This window comes from Microcebus murinus, chromosome 14, assembly GCF_040939455.1.
Source record: "Microcebus murinus isolate Inina chromosome 14, M.murinus_Inina_mat1.0, whole genome shotgun sequence".
Classification (NCBI taxonomy): Eukaryota; Metazoa; Chordata; class Mammalia; order Primates; family Cheirogaleidae; genus Microcebus; species Microcebus murinus.
In genome coordinates this window covers 44,252,501-44,273,544 of record NC_134117.1, presented here as the reverse complement: position 1 = coordinate 44,273,544, position 21,044 = coordinate 44,252,501, and the positions used below count along the sequence as shown (strand labels likewise).

The 21,044-nt window shown below is 40.6% G+C and overlaps 1 protein-coding gene across 12 annotated transcripts in view; it reads left to right on the top strand.

Annotated features, from left to right (window-relative positions):
- The window catches only part of ANK3 (ankyrin 3), a 325,335-nt gene that overhangs the window by 163,144 nt on the left and 141,147 nt on the right, over positions 1-21,044 (top strand). For all 12 annotated transcript variants that reach the window (XM_076010011.1, XM_076010010.1, XM_076010009.1 and 9 more), the window contains 7 exons: positions 4,458-4,655; positions 6,886-6,984; positions 9,722-9,820; positions 11,580-11,678; positions 14,771-14,968; positions 16,611-16,709; positions 16,975-17,073. In XM_076010011.1, the coding sequence (XP_075866126.1) occupies positions 4,458-4,655; positions 6,886-6,984; positions 9,722-9,820; positions 11,580-11,678; positions 14,771-14,968; positions 16,611-16,709; positions 16,975-17,073 (891 nt within the window). The remainder of the gene's footprint in view (positions 1-4,457; positions 4,656-6,885; positions 6,985-9,721; positions 9,821-11,579; positions 11,679-14,770; positions 14,969-16,610; positions 16,710-16,974; positions 17,074-21,044) is intronic.

The window sequence follows — 21,044 nt, the reverse complement described above, 5'->3', positions numbered from 1 at the left end:
CTAGAAACTTTGGAAAGATTGCACCTTGATTGTGCCTTTGGGAATGATAACATATCTGAAAGGAATGTATCATGATTGCTTAAAAAAAATGTATGGTTTACTAAGTGTCTTTTAGATTATTTTTTTAATGGTGAAACCATTTGACACTATTTGAAAAAGGGAATATTTGCAAATAAATTGCAAATACATACCAACCACTACATTGTCACTACTATTTTTATTAATTGAATCAATGATTTTTAAAAGTTATATTTAACTTTATTAAGAATTTTAATTTCTAAACCTTATCAAAGCAACAAAAAGCATGTATTATTCCTGTTTGCACTCTGGTCAATGTTTCCTGAACTCTGGAAAGACTGATCAGGGTGTAGGTGGTGTGAATAATTCTATCACTTATTTAAAAATACAGGTGTAGACTGGTGAGCCGTTGAAGGTGTTATTCAAAAGAAGTAAGCAGACAAAAATTTTGCATTGTATATTATGACATCTTGGCCTTTTGAGTGCTTCTCATCTTTACCATTCTATTTGTTCTTTTTCTTTCATACAGTCCATGTCTATCTTCTCTCCCCCTCCACTGCTATCTTCTGAGCCTCATCGTCTCTCGCTGAGCCATTGCAGTAGCTTCTCATTGGTCTCCCACTTTCCTCCTTGTTCCTTTACAAGCCAGTTCCCCCTTTGCAGTCAGAGTGGCCACATAAATTGTCAACCAAATCATGGTAGCCTCCTGCTTGCAAACCCTCCAATTAATTCCCGTTGGTCTCTTTAAAATTAACTTTTGTTTATCAAAGCAATACAGGCCTAGTTAAAAATCTAGTTGTCTCATCTTTTTCTCCCATTGTTGATCTCATTGTCAATTTGGCTTTCTTCTGGGAAATTTTCTTGAATTTTTCTTCCATGCTTTCAACTTTCAAGAACATTTTCTGGTTCTCTGATAGCCTCCTTTCAAGGCGTCCTGTTCTTGTTGTATGAATGCAATAGTTTCCATTACCTTTCTGAGAAATTCATAACTTTTTCTTATTTAATTTTTTTCTGCCTCCCATATGTCCCTGATTCCTCAGATTTCCCTTTGCTCTCCTTGTTTGCTTTGGCTCTGTCCTTTTTGTTGGAGGATTCCCACAAATGTCTGTAACTGAGAGAGTATTAGGGCTGGTGATCAGGTGGCCATGGGTCAGAGAGTCCTCTAATATCAGGATTAGATGCCCTTTTCATTGGGGGCAGTCCAGGTTTTTGAAAGATGAATCCACCAATCTTTTGCAGTGCGTGCATGTGTGAATACCTTCTGAGGAAGGGCAAGGAAAATGGGCTGTCAGTCTTCCTGTTCTCTATGCATATTTCAATCATAATAATAACTAATATTTACACAGTGATTGCTACATACCACTCACTGTGTACCTAACACCTATTAACTCATTTAACCCTCACAGTAACTCCAGTAGATACTAGTATTACTGTTATACCCTTTTCATAGAAGAGAAAACTGAGACCCAAAGAGATATAGTAGCTTTCTCAAAATATCTCAGCCAGTGACAGAATGAGGATTTGAACCCAGGAAGTCCCAGTCCAGAGGCCATATCACTAACCCTGTACTGTCCTTCCTTTTCCTGTGATCACCTGTTCTCAGTCCATATCTCACCACTGCCCTCTATTCTGCCCGGGCTGCTGAGTCTGGACCTCTCTGGCTCACTCTCTCCAGAGACTAAACTGTTTCCTGCAGAGTCGAAGGAGGCCATCATCAAATGGCTTTGCTAGGTTGGGAAGGACCTAGAGACCTGACAGCTCCAAACACAGACTTTGAACCATTCCTGTTTTCAGCTCAAAGTCTCATCTTCCAAGGTACTATGTTTCCATACCCTCCCCCTTGCCGAGATTTGAGAGGTAAATCAGCCTGTCGTTATTATACCCACCAGTGTGCCGGAGCCAGATTGTATCAGCCCACAAGAGCTGATTGTATTAATATATATCTCTTCCCAATTCCACATTCAACAGCACGATGTGGGCAGCTTGAAATTGCTCATACCGGGAGTCTTTACACCATGGCAATTGACAGACAGTACACACTGGGCCTTTTGTTTTTTGAGAAGTTGGTTGCTAAACATTTGTCAACACATCTCTGATTATCTCTGTCCACAGACACTTAGGTTTCAGCCTCCCTCTTCTGCTACACGAGTTACCATACTCAAACCCTCTTTTCATATTCCAAAATTTGTAGACATCATTCATCTGTTTTTTTCTCTTTCCCATTGTGTGCATGGGAATGGGAAAGGGCATAACACATGTGTGCTCTTGTGGATTTTACTCTTTAAATTCCTTTACTGTGTTTTGGTGGAGTTTTAGGAGAGGAAGGATAAATACGTGTATTACATCCACCACGTTTAACCAGAAGTTTCCCTCTGCACAGAGAATAAGTTCTTTACTAGATTCAGACCACCCCTGTTCCCCCCTCACCACACCACCCCCCTAAATCAGATGAAAAAAAGTAAACAAAAAAAAATTTTTTTAAAAAACATATTTTCGTTAGAGCTCTTAACACCATCTTGAAAGTATCTGTTTCTTTACTCACTTGCTATCTGGTTCTCTAGAATAAAGGAAACAACTTTCCGTTGTTCAGTGCAGTATCCTCAAACACCTAGATTAGCACCTAGCACATAGTAGGCTTTCAATAAGTATTTGTTGAATGAATATAAAGCGAATGAATGTGCTCCTGGCTTGAAGACAATCTGTCCAGTTCTTTTAAGACTTTCATCTTATTGAACTAAGAAAGCCCATCACATTGGATCCGTATTCCCAGGCGCCATATGTAATACCACCTCTTCCCATGGGGCAGGTGATCTTGTCTTCACTTTCTTCTCGTACTTCCCCAGTGACCTTTGCATTTCCTACCCACGCCTCATTGTTTTGTGTATCGTTAGAGAATTTCCTTCTATTGTTGATACTGCCTCCCATTTCTACTCTCCACGAAGTCATTTATTCTCTCAGATTTTGTTTCTTTTGTTTACTTTGTGTTTTCCTCTAAGACTGTATCAAAACATAAAGCAAAGGAATGTTTAGCAGGAATAAACCAGCAGGTATGCTCGTGGGCAGCAGTATCTCAAATGGGAAATGTTCCCATACTTTGTTGCACCTTAGTTTCCACTTCCGTTTAAAATGTTTTAGGGGGATTTTTTCGGGCACAAATGTCTTGATAGACTGACACTATATGAGATCCTTAAATTTACATAAATATTTATCAAGCTCTTTCTAGATATGCAGGGCTCTCTGCTGGGCTATATGGAGAGATTATAACCATGAACCTCTGCCTTTGAGGAACCCAAACAGTTGAAATATGTGGCAATAAGCATATAATTCTGAGAGTGACTAACAGAGAGCTTACATTATTTTTTCTTACCTTTTTTCTTACCTTCTTTCCTTTATTTCAATCATTGACAAATTCATGGCCAATAACTTTGCCCAGAGGATTCAGAAACATCTGGCTCAACACTGCACATTTTATATGTCATCATTGTCAAAATTCATTGATGACAACCTTTTTTTTAGAAACTAAATTTGCTGTCAAATCACTTTTTTCCCAAAAATATGTAAAATTATGTTACTATAATTAATAAATCCTCTCTTAATAATTGTGTTCTCCAGGAATCTCCCAGACACCCCCCCCCTTTGCCTTCATATTTAAAAGAAATACACAGAACACACTGACATCTTAATACTTTGTTTTTGCCCTCATTAGGAAACATGTATTGAATGCCAAATGCCATTTCTAACCTTTTTAAAGTTTTATTTCCCTTTGAATCTGTTCCTTTCTTCTCTCAGCTCTCTAAATGAATTTTCAACTCATTCCTACTGCACATGATTGACTGTTACTGAACCCAGTTGATTTAAACTAAGCAGGCAAGCATTAGTGAATGAGTGCATCAATGCCTTGCTCTTCCATATCATAGACACATGGGGGCACCAGAATGATGAAAAAGGGAAAGTTTTCCTTTCTGCATTGATGCAAGATGAAGTGTATTGTTGTGTTCAGACCTTTTTTTAGATCAAAGCAATATAGTGTTCCATGTTAAGTATTAGTAATCTATAAGAACAAGACAAATACCAGTCTAGTGAACACCAGTCTGTTCTTGCCTTTATTTTTTCCTTTCAGTCCTGAATACTAAGAATTCCTATTCACTAAGAATGTAGTAAATTGTAGCCCTTACTGTACTTCCCACTACTTTCAAATCAGGAAAAGAAATTATCCTGGACAGTTTGTTACTGATTGACATGAGAAATGGGAGGACCAGTTTTAAAAGTCGCTGTAGTTCAAAACAGTTGTCAAAGCCTTTTAAAAACAGGCGGTTTTTCTGTGTGGAGAAACTAGTGTTTTCAGTTGCACTTTGTAGTTGCACTTTATTTTGAGTTGGGCACGTTTGCATTTAAAAGGTGCAAACACCGAATGAACTCTGCTTTCCTGTGTGTTCCAGAATGGGCTGTCTCCGTTGCACATGGCCACCCAAGGGGATCATTTAAACTGCGTCCAACTTCTCCTCCAGCACAACGTGCCCGTGGACGATGTCACCAATGACTACCTGACTGCCCTCCATGTGGCTGCCCACTGTGGCCATTACAAAGTCGCCAAGGTTCTCTTGGATAAGAAAGCTAACCCCAACGCCAAAGCCCTGGTGAGTGGCTTGGGCGATGAGGCCAGCCTGAGTTGTCTTGCTGACATCATGCTACCTCTGCATGGGAAGGGCTTGCTTTTGAGGAGGTAAAAGTGGAAGTGCTAGCTAAAGAAAGTATACTTCCTGTGAATTTTTTCAAATATCCTTCAGAGAAATCTACCAAACCTTCTATTTCTGACATGAAAAAGGCTGATGCAACCAAATCATTAACTTCCTTATGGTCACACTAGTGATTCTCTTATACAAATGAACCCAAAGACTGTATAATTATAAAAAAGACTCAGGTGGTCAGCCTCATCTGACCACCTGAGTGGTCAGATGTTATATGTTACCTATAAAAATAGGTAAACATTGGCCGGGCGTGGTGGCTCACGCCTGTAATCCTAGCTCTCTGGGAGGCCTAGGCGGGCGGATTGCTCAAGGTCAGGAGTTCAAAACCAGCCTGAGCAAGAGTGAGACCCCGTCTCTACTATAAATAGAAAGAAACTAATTGGCCAACTGATATATATATAAAAAAAAAAAATTAGCCGGGCATGGTGGCGCATGCCTGTAGTCCCAGCTACTCGGGAGGCTGAGACAGAAGGATCACTCGAGCCCAGGAGTTTGAGGTTGCTGTGAGCTAGGCTGACGCCACGGCACTCACTCTAGCCTGAGCAACAAAGTGAGACTCTGTCTCAAAAAAAAAAAAAAATAGGTAAACATATAATCTGTGAAATTAAAAGTTTGTTCTGAGATCTAAAAACATCAGGCAAAATGCTCAAAAAACATTATTTCATATATAAGAGGTCTAGAAATTTGTGAGCTAAAATTTTATGCTATGTTAACCTTGTAAGTTAATGAAACATTGCCTGTCATCTTCTGTTTCCTTTTGCCAGTCAAAATTTTGGTCCAGTTTGTAGTCTCAACTCCTAAAATGATCTGCTCTTTTAATGTTATCATTTGGTTTTCTCGGCAAGATGGCAACTGTTGTTTTTGAAAATATAAATGGTCCCAACTTAGTGAGCTGTTGGAATTTATTTCAGAATAAGTGCCCATGTTTAGGAAAAAAATACGTCACCAAGTTTTAGGGGCAATGTGAGTTGACTAGCAATTTTGAGGTGAAGGCTGTCATCCAGTCAACCCTTTTAAGAAGGGTCTCTGCTCCTTTCCAAAGGGTGTGGTCGCCCTATCTGGATGGATCCATAACTCCTCCGGTGCTCTGCAGGCGCCAACATTCAGAGTGGGCAGGAAGGAATGATGAAAGAGGAACTCTCCAGACACAGACAGTTCCATTGCCACTGCAGTTCTGCAAGCTTTTCCCAGAGCAGCATTTCAAGAGTTATTGGCCTGCCCAGTCTATCAAACATGTCCTTGAATTCTGAGAAGGGAGGAAAAAGAAATTAGCAATTGTGACTCATTTTTCCATACAAGAAAAAAAAAGTCTTAAAACAGGGTGTGGGCTCCCACTGTCATTTTCCTGTGACTGTAAAGATTTCACAACATATGGAGGCTGTAGCCTGTCATCCTGCGGTAGACGGTGGCCAGACAAGGGGTCGCAGGCACCTCCGGAAAAGCACCTGTGGCCGCTGTGACCCGAGCTTTTACGGTGGCCCCCGGTACTTTATAGTTCTCCCTTGGCAACTGAAATACGCACCACGGGCAGGGCAGTTTGGTAGGTAATTTGTTAAAAAGCAGGTCCTTTTATTAGATTAAATATTAAACCAAATGAGTCAAATAATGGGTTATTTATATTTCTGCTTCCTTGGAGTAAGCACCTACTTGAATCTTAGAGCTGGAGAACAAATGAAAACATTTTAGAGCTGGTCTTGAGGTTGCCCTAAAATGCAGCAGAGAAGTCAGAATAGGCATTGGGCTGTGAGGACGAATGTCTGGGCCCAGCTGTTTTTAGACTGTGTTTGAAATGAGGTAGACGAGGGACACAGTATTTGGAAGAGTGAGTTCCAAAATAAAATAACCTAAGGACACGCATGGCCATTTTTTGCCGTGGCTAACCAGGAGATTGTAACAAAAATTCACTTCCTGTTAAAATTACCAGGGCACCTTGGGTTCCTAGGAGTAGCTAGACAACCCTCTGCTTCCAGAAATAACCTACATTCTGTTTAACCCCTGGTAGTTTCTGTTCATTTCAACGTCTTTATAACACATCATTTTAGCAAAAAGAAATTTTACTGCACTCGGTGCAATTGGATTTTGGTGGCATGTAGTCAGTGTGTGTTTCTGTCCCTTGCAGAATGGCTTTACCCCTCTTCACATTGCCTGCAAGAAGAATCGAATTAAAGTAATGGAACTCCTTCTGAAACACGGTGCATCCATCCAAGCTGTAACCGAGGTGAGAGGAGTAAGATTTCTGGGGTGCTAAGAGGTGCTAAGAGTGTAGCCTGAGCAGCCAGAGCCCCAGTGCCATCTCCAGGGACCAGTTTCGTTTGTGTGCCATTGCCGCAGACTACAATTCTGAACTCTTCTCCAGAAGGAAGCGTTCTTTGCCAATCCTTAGGAGACGAGAATGTGGGTGGCTAGGGTGCAGATGCATCACTGTGACTAGAAATGTAACCCAAAATACACGCTCAAGGTGAGGGGCCCCATCATGGAAAGCCTAATTTATCTGAAATCTTATAACACAGTGCTTCTCTAATGGGGGTGATTTTTGTACCCACAGGGATATTTGGCAATGTCTGGAGGTACTTTTAGTAGTCACAACTGGATAGTACTGCTGGCATCTAGTGGACAGAGGCCAGGGATGCTACTAAACAATTTATAACATACAGGACAGTTTCCACAACAAAGAATTATCTGGTTCAAAATGTCACATGTACCAAGGTTGAGAAACCCTGCAAAACACAACTTCTGTGATTTTGTAAAGTAAGGATTGCTCTAGCTCATGACTCAAAATTAATGAAATAAGAGTTGCGGAAGTTAGTGGAGGATTTGCTCTAGGTTTCTTTCACAGGAACCAACTCAGACCTCAGAGAAGTGACCCATCAGAGCAAACCAAGTGTGGCATTCCCCCTCCAGACATATCCCACCTCCCGCTCGCTACCCCCAGCATTCTGGTCTCTCTGAATTCTAGCTGCTGGCGTGTCCCTAGACTGGACACATTTGTATGTGAGCACCTTCTTGTGTCAAATCCCCTCTGCCAGGCTAATCCTGCACATCCTTCAGGACCAAATTTGGGTACCCTCTCTAGGAAAGCTTCCTACTCCCTGGCCTGGACTAGGTACTCTTCTAGGGACCATCACCCCATCCTGTGCATATTTCTATCAAAGTGCTTATCCAGCTGTCCAACTGTGACTCAGCTGCTCCATGTCCCCCGGAGGCTGTAGCCTCCTTCAAGACAGGGCTAAGTCTTACTGGTCTTTGTGTACCCACAATGCCTGGCCCATCCACCGTGGATCATTCAGGAAAGCGTTACTGAAGGCTCGATGTTTAACTGTAGGATTCAAAGTGAACATTCACATGGAAGTCTAGTCTAGCGATTATTGCTTGGCTTCCGTTTCTTACCTGCAAATGCAATATTTACCTTGATTTGTAACACTTACAATTTTTTAAATATTAAATGGTTGACAATATTAATACTGATGTTCTGTTATCAGACTTATGGCCTCATACCAGACAACTTGTTATTTAAAGTATAAAATAGTAAGTTTATTCTCAGTGCATGGGAACCCTTTTTAAAGATCACAATAGGTTCTGAAATAAAAGTGGATCTCTGACTGATGTTTGAGGAAACATCCAGAGATGTCGGTCAGAGATGAGAAGTTCCCGAGGCAGCCCCGTGCTCCCTAAGAGCTGTAAAAGGCAAGTTCAGACCAAGACTTTGCCTTGTACAAGTTCTAACGACTCCCTCTGCTGATGGAAAAAGGTGCCAAACTAGAGCAAAATTCTTGTTTTCCTCATTTCCCTCAATTCTTTTTGCTATTTGAAGTCTGGGCAGCCAGAATTATTACTCTTCTTTCTCTTACCTCACTTTTATTGTATATAATTCCTTTTAGATATTTTTTAACATTTTCTCAAATTTCTTTTGAGATTAACTATCCTCTTTCTAGCCATATTAAAATTTTTAAATTAAATACAGAAAAATCCAAAATGGAATCATTTCAAGAAGCACAAGTAAATTACACTCATTAACCAGCTTATTGACTTGAGATTTTGATCCTCTTTCTTACTTATCCACTCTATTTAAATCTCACAATCATGGGCATATTCAATATAAAATACCTGGAATCGATAAATTTTGCTTTATGCTGAATAGTGTTGTGGGGTATTGTACACATGTGTGTGGGGTGTAGGATATGAAATAAACATAAAAATTAAAGTCTAATCTAATGGCCTTGACTTTGTAATATTTGCTTTAATTATATTGCCTTAATTTATAATACTCATAAACTTAAAAAATAAAATGATAGTATTAATGCTGATTTGCTCATTTATTAGAGGGATGGCTTTTTATTAGAAACCCTACTCTTTCATGTGTAAGATTTCAGTTTATTCTGAGTGCATGGGAATCCTTTTTAAAGCCCAGAATAAGATCTGAAATAAAAGTCAACTTTTTATTAATATGTATGAAATCACACTGTTCCCCACCCCACCCAAACACTCATATGGATGAGGAAGGCTTTTTAGCAAAGGATAAAAACCTTCAAGTTATTTTTTTTTTTTTGAAAACATTCTTCAAACTCATCTTCAAGTTATTTATCTCTCATTTTTTTTCAAATATCTACATGAAAAGTATGAAATTACATTTCTTCTTTAATAGACATGACATAGGTCTTTCATAATCACTTGCCCTAGAGAAATAGAAATGATGGTTATGTGTTGCTATAATTGCCTTACAGAATCTGTGACATTGGTGAATGTCCTGATTATCTTTGGATCTTGTCACTAAACTGATTTGGATGGATGGATGGATGGATGGATGGCTGGATGGATGGATGGCTGGCTGGCTGGCTGGCTGGCTGGCTGGCTGGCTGGCTGGCTGGCTGGCTGGCGGGCGGGCAGGTGGGCGGGCATGCAGACAAACCCTTTTTATGATAAGTCAACAAACCAACATTTCCTTCTTTTCCCCATAGTCGGGCCTTACCCCAATCCATGTTGCTGCCTTCATGGGGCATGTAAATATTGTATCGCAACTAATGCATCATGGAGCCTCACCAAACACCACCAACGTGGTAGGTATTCTTTTAACAAAGAAGGTCCAATTGTGAGTATCTAAGAAGCTGGCAAAGGCAGCTTTTATCTATGTACTTTTTATTATGATTAAATTACTATTTAATTGGACAGCTTAAAAGCACAGAATTAGAGAATACCTTTGGTTTCCTTTACTTCGAAGGCAAGATCTGAATAGATCTGAAATAGTCACTAGCTTATCACACATTGTTTGGATTTATGAACTATGTCCATTAACCTTACAGATACATTACTACTGGATATTAAATAATATCCAGAAATAAAGAAATAAAGTGTTTGTGGGGGATTTCTGTAATAGAAGCACTAAAAAGGGCTGCATGTTGAGGTGGTTCAGACACTATCATTATTTATATACAGTTACTTTCAAGTAACTTCAAAGAAACCTGTCTCTAGTGTGCTTTACCATATTATGGCAAACCCATGGAACTCTGAGTTCATAGATTATCAGATGATGTTGTTTTTCATACTAAGCACTGCTCTGTCAGAACCAAGAGACTCACTGCAGAATAAATAACAGAGCAATAACTGAACACCTCAATCCGTATGTGGCATTTGACATTGCTTTACAGGGTTTCAAATTTGACATCATAATGATGTCAGCACACAGGACGCAAGCATAAGAACACTTGCTGGCCCAGAAGGGCCGAGCCAGAAGGGCAGACCTTCCCATGAGGCTGTGTGTCTTCCAGCCCCAGTCAGCACATTCGTGAGATCAGAACAGACCAGCTTCTCAGCTAAATACAGTCTTTCCTGGTACTAATTCCAGAGAATATTTTCCTTCATAAAGAGAACACTGGGTAATATACTGAACAACACACTCCACACCCTCCAGTAAACACGATAACAAGATTCCTGTAAAGTGTATTTGTACATCCTTCCCTATAGGTTGATGGCCTATAAAGCAAAGCTTGATTTATAAGATTGAAGGGACATCACTTGTCTAAGAAAATACAGTTGATTTTTATTATGTCCATATTTCACTGTATCCATGTTTCCTATGTTGATTTTATTTTTGTTAGATAAATGAATAAGTAACCTGAATTAAAGTCTATATTGTGAAAAGGTAGGGGAAGGGGCAGTCCAGTGGCAAAACGACTTCTCAGGATAATGTCTAATGACCTGAATGCTGATCTGTTCAGAGGAAGCAGGGAATACAAACCAACTGTAGACAAGTCAAGACTGGCTTTTGGGTGTGTTTATGTTGCCCATGCGATGTTTTGTTTTTAATTCTGATTTTATGGTCAACATTTAAGGATTGGGAAATTCATACAAACATTCAGGCAGCCACTTCTTTTGAAAAGCAGGGAGGTATGGCATAACAGGGCTGGCATCCTGCACGGTTTCAGCCACAATCTGCAGATGCTGGCGGAGGCTGCCCACTTCAGGGCAGGTGTGGGGCTCTGTTGTTCAGTAGCCCCACCCACCCTGCTGCATCTCCGACCCTTCTGCTGGGCCCCTGTGGGCATTTGCCTTTCCAGCCGCCACTAAGGCTATACTGTATTAATAGATCACCGAGCAGCACTTCTGATACCGTGGGTGACTAGCTCCCCAGGGTTCCACCAAAGTCCTTGCCAGTATGGATCAGGTTCCTGTGAAATTCTTATGTATTTGGTTTCCTATCTTTTCAATAAGGAGATGCATTTTTTTATTTTTTAAAAAAGTCCATCATAAGCTTTGCCAAACAAAATACACCACTCTTCTTCAGAGCTGCAGTTAATTTACTTTGGCTCATGTTCCCAGAGAGGAGAAACAGCTCTGCACATGGCAGCTCGATCCGGCCAAGCCGAAGTCGTGCGGTACCTGGTACAAGATGGCGCTCAGGTAGAAGCTAAAGCTAAGGTATGTGCGATGCACGACAGCGTTTGCTATGGAGGAAAAACCCTTTGATTTTCATAAGACCTTTGAATGTATACATGCTGCCTTTCAAGAAGACTTTTTAAAAACAGTGAACAGGCCGGGCGCGGTGGCTCACGCCTATAATCCTAGCACTCTGGGAGGCTGAGGAGGGCAGATTGCTCGAGGTCAGGAGTTCGAAACCAGCCTGAGCAACAGCAAGACCCCCATCTCTACTATAAATAGAAAGAAATTAATTGGCCAACTAATATATATAGAACAATTAGCCAGGCATGGTGGCGCATGCCTGTAGTCCCAGCTACATGGGAGGCTGAGGCAGGAGGATTGCCTGAGCCCAGGAGTTTGAGGTTGCTGTGAGCTAGGCTGACGCCACGGCACTCACTCTAGCCTGCGCAACAAAGTGAGACTCTTTGTTGGAGTGAACAACTCATTATTGGAGTGAACAACCTCCAATAATGAAAATCTCTACTCAAGTCTAATAATATAAAAAAAATCCTTTCCTTCCATATTTGTTCATTGAATTATTTAACATAATTAAATAGAACAAGACCTTGTGCCAGAAACTGTTCTTAGCACATTGCGAGTGCCTAAAAAATTAGGAACTGAATCTAAACATGGTGCACGGTTCTTTGTACTCCACAGAGAAGGGCTTTTGCGTAAAGCTTCTAGAACAAATACAATTTGGAAGTATCATCAACTTCTGTTGGTTGACTTAGATGTCAGCTGTAACAGCCACAAAAGGAAAAAGGGAATTCTTTTTCTATACAAGTTGTGAAACCATAAACCCTGAGACTGAGATCAGAGCTGTTGTAGAGATCTTCCTGTCAGAGCTGAGTTAGGCAGCCTGTGGTCTGTCAGCTAGTTGGTTTCCAATAGAAACCCACTCATCTGCTACTCTCGGGTGGGTAATTTGGTCATCGGTATGGCAGTTCAGGTCCAGAATCAGAAATGAATACATAAATACCTTAACCATTTCATATCAACCTACAATATATAAAAGTACACTTATTTGGCATTTATTTGCATGGTCTGCAGTTCCTAGTTTCAGGTTAGGTAAAAAATCCAAGACATCTGCGAAATAATTTGAATACAGAATATTTCTAGACTTTTATGATTTACCCCCAGTGTATTCAGCTGTCTGACCCATATCTAATTTGACCATAATTGGTCCCTATTAACTTCTATCTCCAAAGTTTTCAACTTATTATTCCAAGGGAAAGTCAAAGCCTTTTCTTTCATACTCACAGTTTATCTGTTAACACGTGGCTTAATTGTATAATTAAAGTAACTAGTACAAACAAGTAAAGTAACTAGTCCCGAACATACTAGTATGGTAACAAACAACTGGGGCTTTGTAAGCACAGAATCTACAGGTAGGTACAAAGGCTGTGACATCCTAGGCAGCGGGCCAAGAGCCTCAAGTGTCTGGTGGACCATGATGCCAGTTGGTGGATTTTGCAGAGGATCTAGAAACAGAAGTCAACAAACTTTTTCTGTAAAGGTCCTGATAGTAAATATCTAGGCTTTGCAGGATGCACTGTCTCTGTCGCAGCTACTCAACTCTGCTCATATTGCACAAAAGCAGCCCTAGTAAAAGCAGTGATCCACTATGTGTAAACAAATGGGCATGGCTATGTTCCAATAAAACTTTATTTACAAAAACAGGCAGCAGATGGATTTGGCCCCTGCATTGTAGGTTACTAACCCCTTATCTAGAGGATGTTGATTAATCCACTGTTGGTTAAATAGAATGTCTAAGGAGAGGCCGTAATCTTCTATGGATTATAAGAAACCTCACATTTAAGACTGTCGTTAGTTATATATGAAACATTGTGACTAGGGAAACTAGCTGAAACTGAGGATAGGATTTCTACTTTTCATTTCATTAAGGAGGTAGTATATATATTGAGCCTGGCCTCCTCAGCCTGACTACCTGGGTTTGAATCTTGGGCCATCTTTTAGTAGCTGTGTAACACTGGCCAAGTAAATTAACATCTCAGTGCTACATTTTCCTTTCCAGAGTTCTCATATAGAAAATGGGAAAAATGATTGTTGTAATTCATAGGATTGTTATGAGGATTAATGAATTAATGTAGGCGGAGTACTTCAAGCAGAGCCTGGGACATAGTAGGTCTTCCATAAATGTGTGGTGGTGGTGGCAGTAGGGACGAACATGTGAGATTTTTCTTGGGTCTTATCTTTTTCCAATTTCAATATTCTTCTTCCCTCCAACTCCTCCTTTGCCTCCCCCTGGTTACATAGCCCCTCTTGCTTTGACATTGACCCTTATGCTGTTACTTATCCAAAACCTCATCCTGTGTTCTAGCCTCTTTTCTCCACCTTCCCTACTTAAAGCGTTTACCTGAACCTTATCACATTTCAGTAGAAAACTTCTACCTGGAGGACTAATTTGGGCAAATGAGGAAAGCATGCCCCTCCCACTTGGCATAAGGCCCTAAGGGGACAGGACTCAGTGAGTGCCTCATGCCTTTGGGTGAATTGCAGTAAGGTGGCTCTCTTCTCTAGGCAGGTGCAGCCCATGCCAGGACGTGCAGCTTGGCAAGCAGAGAGCATCAGCCCCCATCAGCCTGATTGGCCAGGAGTCTTTGCACAGGTGTACCCGTGCAACTCTGTACTGCCTTCCTCTCCTTCCACTTTTGACTATGGGAAGGCAGAACCGATGAAATAATTCATTCCATGTGAGGGCATAGTAACTGGTAGAGGCATAACATCCCTCTTGGGCAAGTGAGCTTTCCTGGGATACATTCCCTCCTCTCCCAAAAAAGGGGTCATTAGAGGTTTAAAATTGGCTATGGCAGGTGGTGATGGGGATAATTTATAAACAGAACTTCTTTTCACAGTTTTCATACTAGTAGGTCTCCCCAAGGGTACTTACGGAGTTTAGATCCACCATCTCCACATTTCTGAACCTTGAAGAAAAAGATGAATGAGATTCCTTTTAGCATTGAGTCACAGAGTTGAGTGTACCTCCGACATCAATCAGCTAATGCTCCCTGAATTTTTCATAACGACACCACCGTTTTCTCAGCTCATCAGCCTTGCATTTCTGCCTTTAGGATGACCAAACCCCACTCCACATTTCAGCCCGACTGGGGAAGGCAGATATAGTACAACAGCTGTTGCAGCAAGGAGCGTCTCCCAATGCAGCCACGACTTCCGGGTACACCCCACTTCACCTTTCCGCCCGAGAGGGGCACGAGGACGTCGCCGCATTCCTATTGGATCATGGAGCATCTTTATCTATAACAACAAAGGTACGGAAGCGAGCCTCGGAAACCTGCTGTGTCCCCCAAAATACATCCTCCTCATATCTCACAGCACAGCAGAGCACAGCAGTAGGTGCCGAAGCTGCATCTGTCCCCGGGATCCCAGGGTTGTCATGAACACGGCCAGCAAAGCACTGGTGTCGGGGAGGGTAGTTGTGGATATTTTGTGGGGGATTTTATCTTAAGTTTCTCAGTACATTATGTTCTAATGAAACCTTATTAATATCTAAAGTCAGAGATTTCTTGCAAGTTATTTGGTAGACTTCAATGGTAGTTTTTTAAAAACACAGTTTAAAAACACAGCTACGGATTTCTCCTGCTAAGGCCAAGTACACAAACCACATTGTCACGCTCAGTATTTGAAAATGAACACTTCCAAATCAGGAGGTTTGGGTTTCTTGCATTCTTTTTATTTGTTGTTCTTTTTGTTGTTATTGTTGCTGATCCTATGGTTTGATTTTTTTTTTTATAGTGTCAACGCTGATGTCTTAGAGTAATGCCCTAGCGTACAGTTGCTCTGCGTGTGCAGAATGCAAAATGTGGGGCTCATTTTTCTTGTGATACTACATAAACCTGGCAAGCATGATTAGCAAGATGAATTGGCCTGTGGCATGTCTTAAAAAGCTAGTAACTGGTATTGCATTATTTCATTTGGATGCAGATAAGAAGGATTAATGTGTAATCGATACAAACGATAATTACAAATATTTAGAAAACTAACTGAATAAAGCTTCAGACTTCATCTCCTGTGATATTTTTTTAGGCTTTTCTGTAGAGCTGAGATGCAAGTTCCTGAATCTCATGTAATATGCGAAACAAAATAATGAGTGATGAAGTCTTGAGTGTCCAGGCATTTCACCATATCAGATGCCCATTGCCTCCAGTTTGCTGTAGTCTCACGGGATCAAATCCGTGCCTTGTGCTTGGGCCCTTCCTCATGGTGTATGCTGATTGACTGGTTGACACCTAAATCTTTGTAGCAGTTGGAAGCATGGAAGACCAGCCACTCAACTCTCAGCACCTAATTTTTGCTTATCTGTCCATGTGTCATTATTCAGTTCACCTGTAGAATAAATGTCATTGTTCTAGAACCATGTTATTATTCAGTTCAGTGGCAAAGGGGAGAGAATTTCTGACTCCTACTCCTGAAGACTGGAACAGACAAAAGGATACATGTGTACATGAGGAAATAGGGAAAAGGGAAGACAAAGTGTCCAGTTTGGTAACATGAGGTTGCGAGAGATCCACACTTGCCCTGGATTTTCCCAAGCCCTCCACATTGGGTCTGGAACCTTGTAACTTATTCTTCTCACAATATGAAACCCCCCAAACAGCCTTAGAATAATAAGCCCCAGATCCAGCTCCCCAACTTCATCCTGGCAAGATACCTGGTTACTTCCAGAATTAATGGTATGTCGTGGCTCAGCCAGCAGAGGGAAAAAGATTATATATCCTGGTATATTCTGCTCATCCCTGTTGATAAGGGGACTCTTTAGCTTTTATCTGTGAGTCTTGGCCCTTAAATGCAGACTTAACTGGTCATCATCATTAAAATAATTCATCTGTCACAGGAAAGAAGTGCTTTTATGTGATTTCCATCGCTCATTCATTTTCTGTTTCTGTTTTTCAGAAAGGATTTACTCCCCTTCATGTGGCAGCAAAATACGGGAAGCTTGAAGTGGCCAACCTCCTGCTACAGAAAAGCGCATCCCCAGACGCTGCTGGGAAGGTAGGAGGGTCACAGGCCACTTCTTCACACTTGCTAAGGTTTCCCAGCAGCCACCCAAATTATAACGACACCATAGTTAAGTCCCACCAGGAGAAAGAACACTTGGGAAGTAGGAGGTGAATGCTGGGGTCCAAGTATTATGGAAACTACTGGAGTGTAAACTACGCTCTGCGTTGTATCCGATCCGATCCCATTTCCCCATTATCTGGGCCTCTCGTGTGAAGACCCCTTTGACACTGGTTGTTGTTTCTGCACGTGTTTTCAGAGCGGGCTAACCCCACTGCATGTAGCTGCACATTACGATAATCAGAAAGTGGCACTTCTGCTTTTGGACCAAGGAGCCTCACCTCACACGGCGGCAAAGGTATCTATAACCCCACAGCCCGCGGGGACCGAGACGGGCAGGTCCTTCGCTGTCTGCGTTGCGTCCCCTTTTGCTTCACCCGGAGCACTTGCCTAGCTAGCCTGGGCACCGCAGAAACATCTCAGAAATAAAAGCGCCTCAGGAAACGTGTGCCTTCCGTGATTTAGTCAACTCATGTGGTAGATGCTCAGTAATTATGTGCTGTCAGTTGATTTTCTTTGACAGTCCTGGAACCTGGGGAGGAAGAGGAGTTGGAGCGCCCTGTAGCCAGATGAAACCCATAAGCACAGCCGGAGGGAATAGGAAAGTTCTGACTCGTCAGAATTATAAAACGTGCCACATTTTCCCGGCCATAAGACATGGCCTTCAAGTTGTTTATTTATGTTTAATAAACTAGATTGGGAGGTTTTGCATATGTGTTTTTATTATTGCTGAGGAGAATCTTTATTCTTATTGTTAGGACAGTTTTGACCAAGTATGTAACTTAGATTTCTGACAAAAGAGAGAAATGGAGTATTTGGCTACCTTGTTATTCTGGTTTTCTGACTTGACAGGCAAATCATAAAGAAAGGTTTATGTAAAGACAGGTTAATAGAGTGCTGTTGGCTTAATGAGTTCTCTGTTGTTGAGCAGGTGGCTCTGGCCAGGGGACACTGAAATGATACAAACCACAATTTCAGTGTTGCCCAGTTCTTCTAGTAAATACCATTGGTTGAAGGACCCTTTAGCATACCTAATGCATCGATTTACTATTATTTTGTTATTTGCTATTATTAGTTTTATTATTATTGTTTTATTATTTAATAGTACATCTTTGATTTACTATTCCATTTGGGGACAGCTTCAGTGCTCTTCTTTAAACCTAATGTTTAGATTAAATCAGTTGTATATGCAGATCAATGAACAGGGGCTCTTCTAGATTATTTTATGTACTCTGAGAGAGAAAGTTTCAGTATAAAGTTTTTATACTTCATCTAGAGAGTATGTTGACTTTGACAGGCATTTCTCCTCGGAACCTTACAATCATTTACTGCCCCGTCCTCCCCAGAATTGTATACAGTGAAATCTACAATTCAAAATCAAACTCCCAAACCTACTTTTTATCTAAATGTGGCTTCCCCCCTGAACATTTCTGGCCATGAAAAACGTTTTTTCTACCATAAAACCATGCCTTGACTTAATAAAACTTTATCTTAAAAAAAAGACAGTAGCATTATTCACAATAGCAAAAAGGTAGAAAAAGCCCAAATATCTACTGATGTAGGAATGAATAAATAAAATGTAGACACACACACACATTTTATATATATATATTATATATAATATATATAATATGTTATATATAATACATATTACATATATATTATATATATTATATATATAATAATATTCCCTGAGTGGAATATTATTTAGCCTTGAAAAGGAAGGTAATTCTGGCACACGCTACTACATGGACGACACATGAAGACATTGAGCTAAGTAAAATAAGCCAGTTACACAAGGACAAATATTGTATGATTCCACTTCTAGGAGGCAAGTAGAGTAGAGTAGTCAAGTCCACAGAGACAGAGATAGGATAGTGGTTGGCAGGGGAAGAAGGGAATGGGGGGTTAGTGTTTAATGGATATAGAGTCTCAGTTTGGGAAGGTGGGAAAGTTCTGGAGATGCATGGTGCTGATGGAGAACAATGCAAATGTACAGCACTTAATGCTGCTGACTTACACACTTAAAAATGCTTTAAATGGGAAATTTTGTTGTGTGTATTTTGCCATAATTTTGAAGAGAAAATTTTGTGATGGAATTTAATGGTTGTCCATTTTATTTCAGTTCATTTTTGTCCTGTGCATGTGGGCTACTTCTCTTACATATAAGTAATCCCAGGCTCTTGGTAGGCAACCAGTAAATAATTAGTAAGTGAACTATTCTTTTCCCACACAAGAGTAATAATTTTGGCACAACCAGTGCCAAGCAGTGTAGAATTCACAAGAGTTGTAAAATAATAAGTGCAACAAAGTAAGTCCAATCTGCTTTTCCATCTGCAAATAACTCTTCAACAGGGCAGTAGTGGGCATTTTTGTAGTTGATTTCCAGCTTTATATTTGTCAAATAAGGCTTGGTATTTATGGTTCTATCTCTACAAAATCTCTTTCACAAAGAGCTGGAAAGAAATCCTTTAAATGATTCTTTATAATGTCCCACTAGCCTTAGGCATACCTCTTATAGTCAGTTGAACACTGGCTTTTCTAATGGGATACTGATTCTCATTCCTGTAGGGCGATTGCCTCCGTAAGTGCCTGAGTAATGCCATCTGTGGCACATGTCTGACTGTCCCCATCTTCTGCAGCAGTGGTCCTGGTCAGAGACGTTTTCTAGTCTAGTCCTGAGCAAAGCCAGTTAGGAATTGGCCCTGTCTGCTAGGGAAAAAAGCCTGAACTACAGTGGTTTAAACCGATATGACTCCATTTTCCTCCTGGCATAAACAGTCAGGAGGCAGTTGTTGATGTTGGTTCAGTGTTTCTAGGGTGTTGAAGAAAGTTCTCCGTGACTCATTTTTGCCTTTCCCTCCAGAGACTGTTGAAGCTCAGCCTGTCAGGTCCCCAGAAAGCAAAGGCTGAAGGGAAAGTGAGCACAACAGGGCTTTCCCTGAGCTTCACGCACCTTTTCCTTACATCTCATTGGCCACTTCTGTTTGCAAGGGAAGCTGGGAAATGTAGTTCTTCAGCTGGGCACATTCCCAGGTTCTTTTACAGAAGAAGGAGGCAGAATGGATACAGAGCAGGCAATCTGCCTCCTTCACTCCAGGGAAGCCCAAGCATTCCTGAATTCTGGCAGTGGTGAGAAGTAAGGGACAGAGTTTCCATAGGACATGATTACCATGTAGCAGCAGCGACCTCAATGTTAACCCTTCACCACTCATATCCTTTGCCTTTTTCTTACCGTCTCGTCTCTTGTTAAAAATTGCCAATTTATTTTCTTACTCATACATGTCCTAAAAACACGTTGGGATTTTAGGTACATGGGTGGTGCTGAATAGTAGATGGGCTGCTATAATCCATTTTAGCCAGATCTAGTTCCCAAGGCGGGACACTGTGCTGTTAAGAGGATTGGCTTGAGTTCAGGCATAACGCAGACACTAATTGTGTAAGAGAGAGTGAGCCTTAACCTATTATTTGTCAGATTTCTCTTCTATAAAATATACATATCTATTGATGTGGGTCAGTATGTTTGTGAAAGTTCTTAGAAAAAATATAAAGTATGATTTAAGAATCATATATTACTTTTGATCACTTTAAATTGCTTTTGCTTTTGTTTTCATTGTGAAATGCAAAAGCACACATGGCAAGCACTTTATCCTCTGTATCAAGAGAAAAAATATATAGAGATTAAGATTATTCTACAGTTGAATCTCCCACTATTTTATTTGTCTTCACAGATGCATCTGCCTTTTTTAGTGTGACAAGTGAGAATCATTTTGCTTTTCAGAAAATATAAAGAACTTAGAAATTTTCAGAAATGCCATCATAGGTCTCAAGATAAACCATTTGTTTATTATTTGAAAATATTTATTAGCTCTTTCTTAGATTGACTTTCCATTCTAAAATGATACCATGGGTTGGTTTCCTCTTGCTTTATACTTTCCTTTATATCTCAGTTAAGGAGCTCAGGATAAACCCTTAAGCAGTAGGGAGTAACTTATCTGAAGTTTGCATGCATTGCAGAAATACTAGAACATCTCTTGATGAATATTTTTTAGGACCTAGGATGTTGTGGTGGAATTAAAAGTAATCAAGAAGATTGTCACATGTGAGACGATCTTAAGCTGCCTTACCTTGGCTAGGGGTTGAGAAGTGACTAACTTATAAAAGCAAAAGCAGATAAAGATGTATGATAGGAAGCTAAGTCTTGACTTTATCTCACCTTTACCACTCTAACAGTTAGTGTTAGACATATTGACTAATATTCCCTATTTT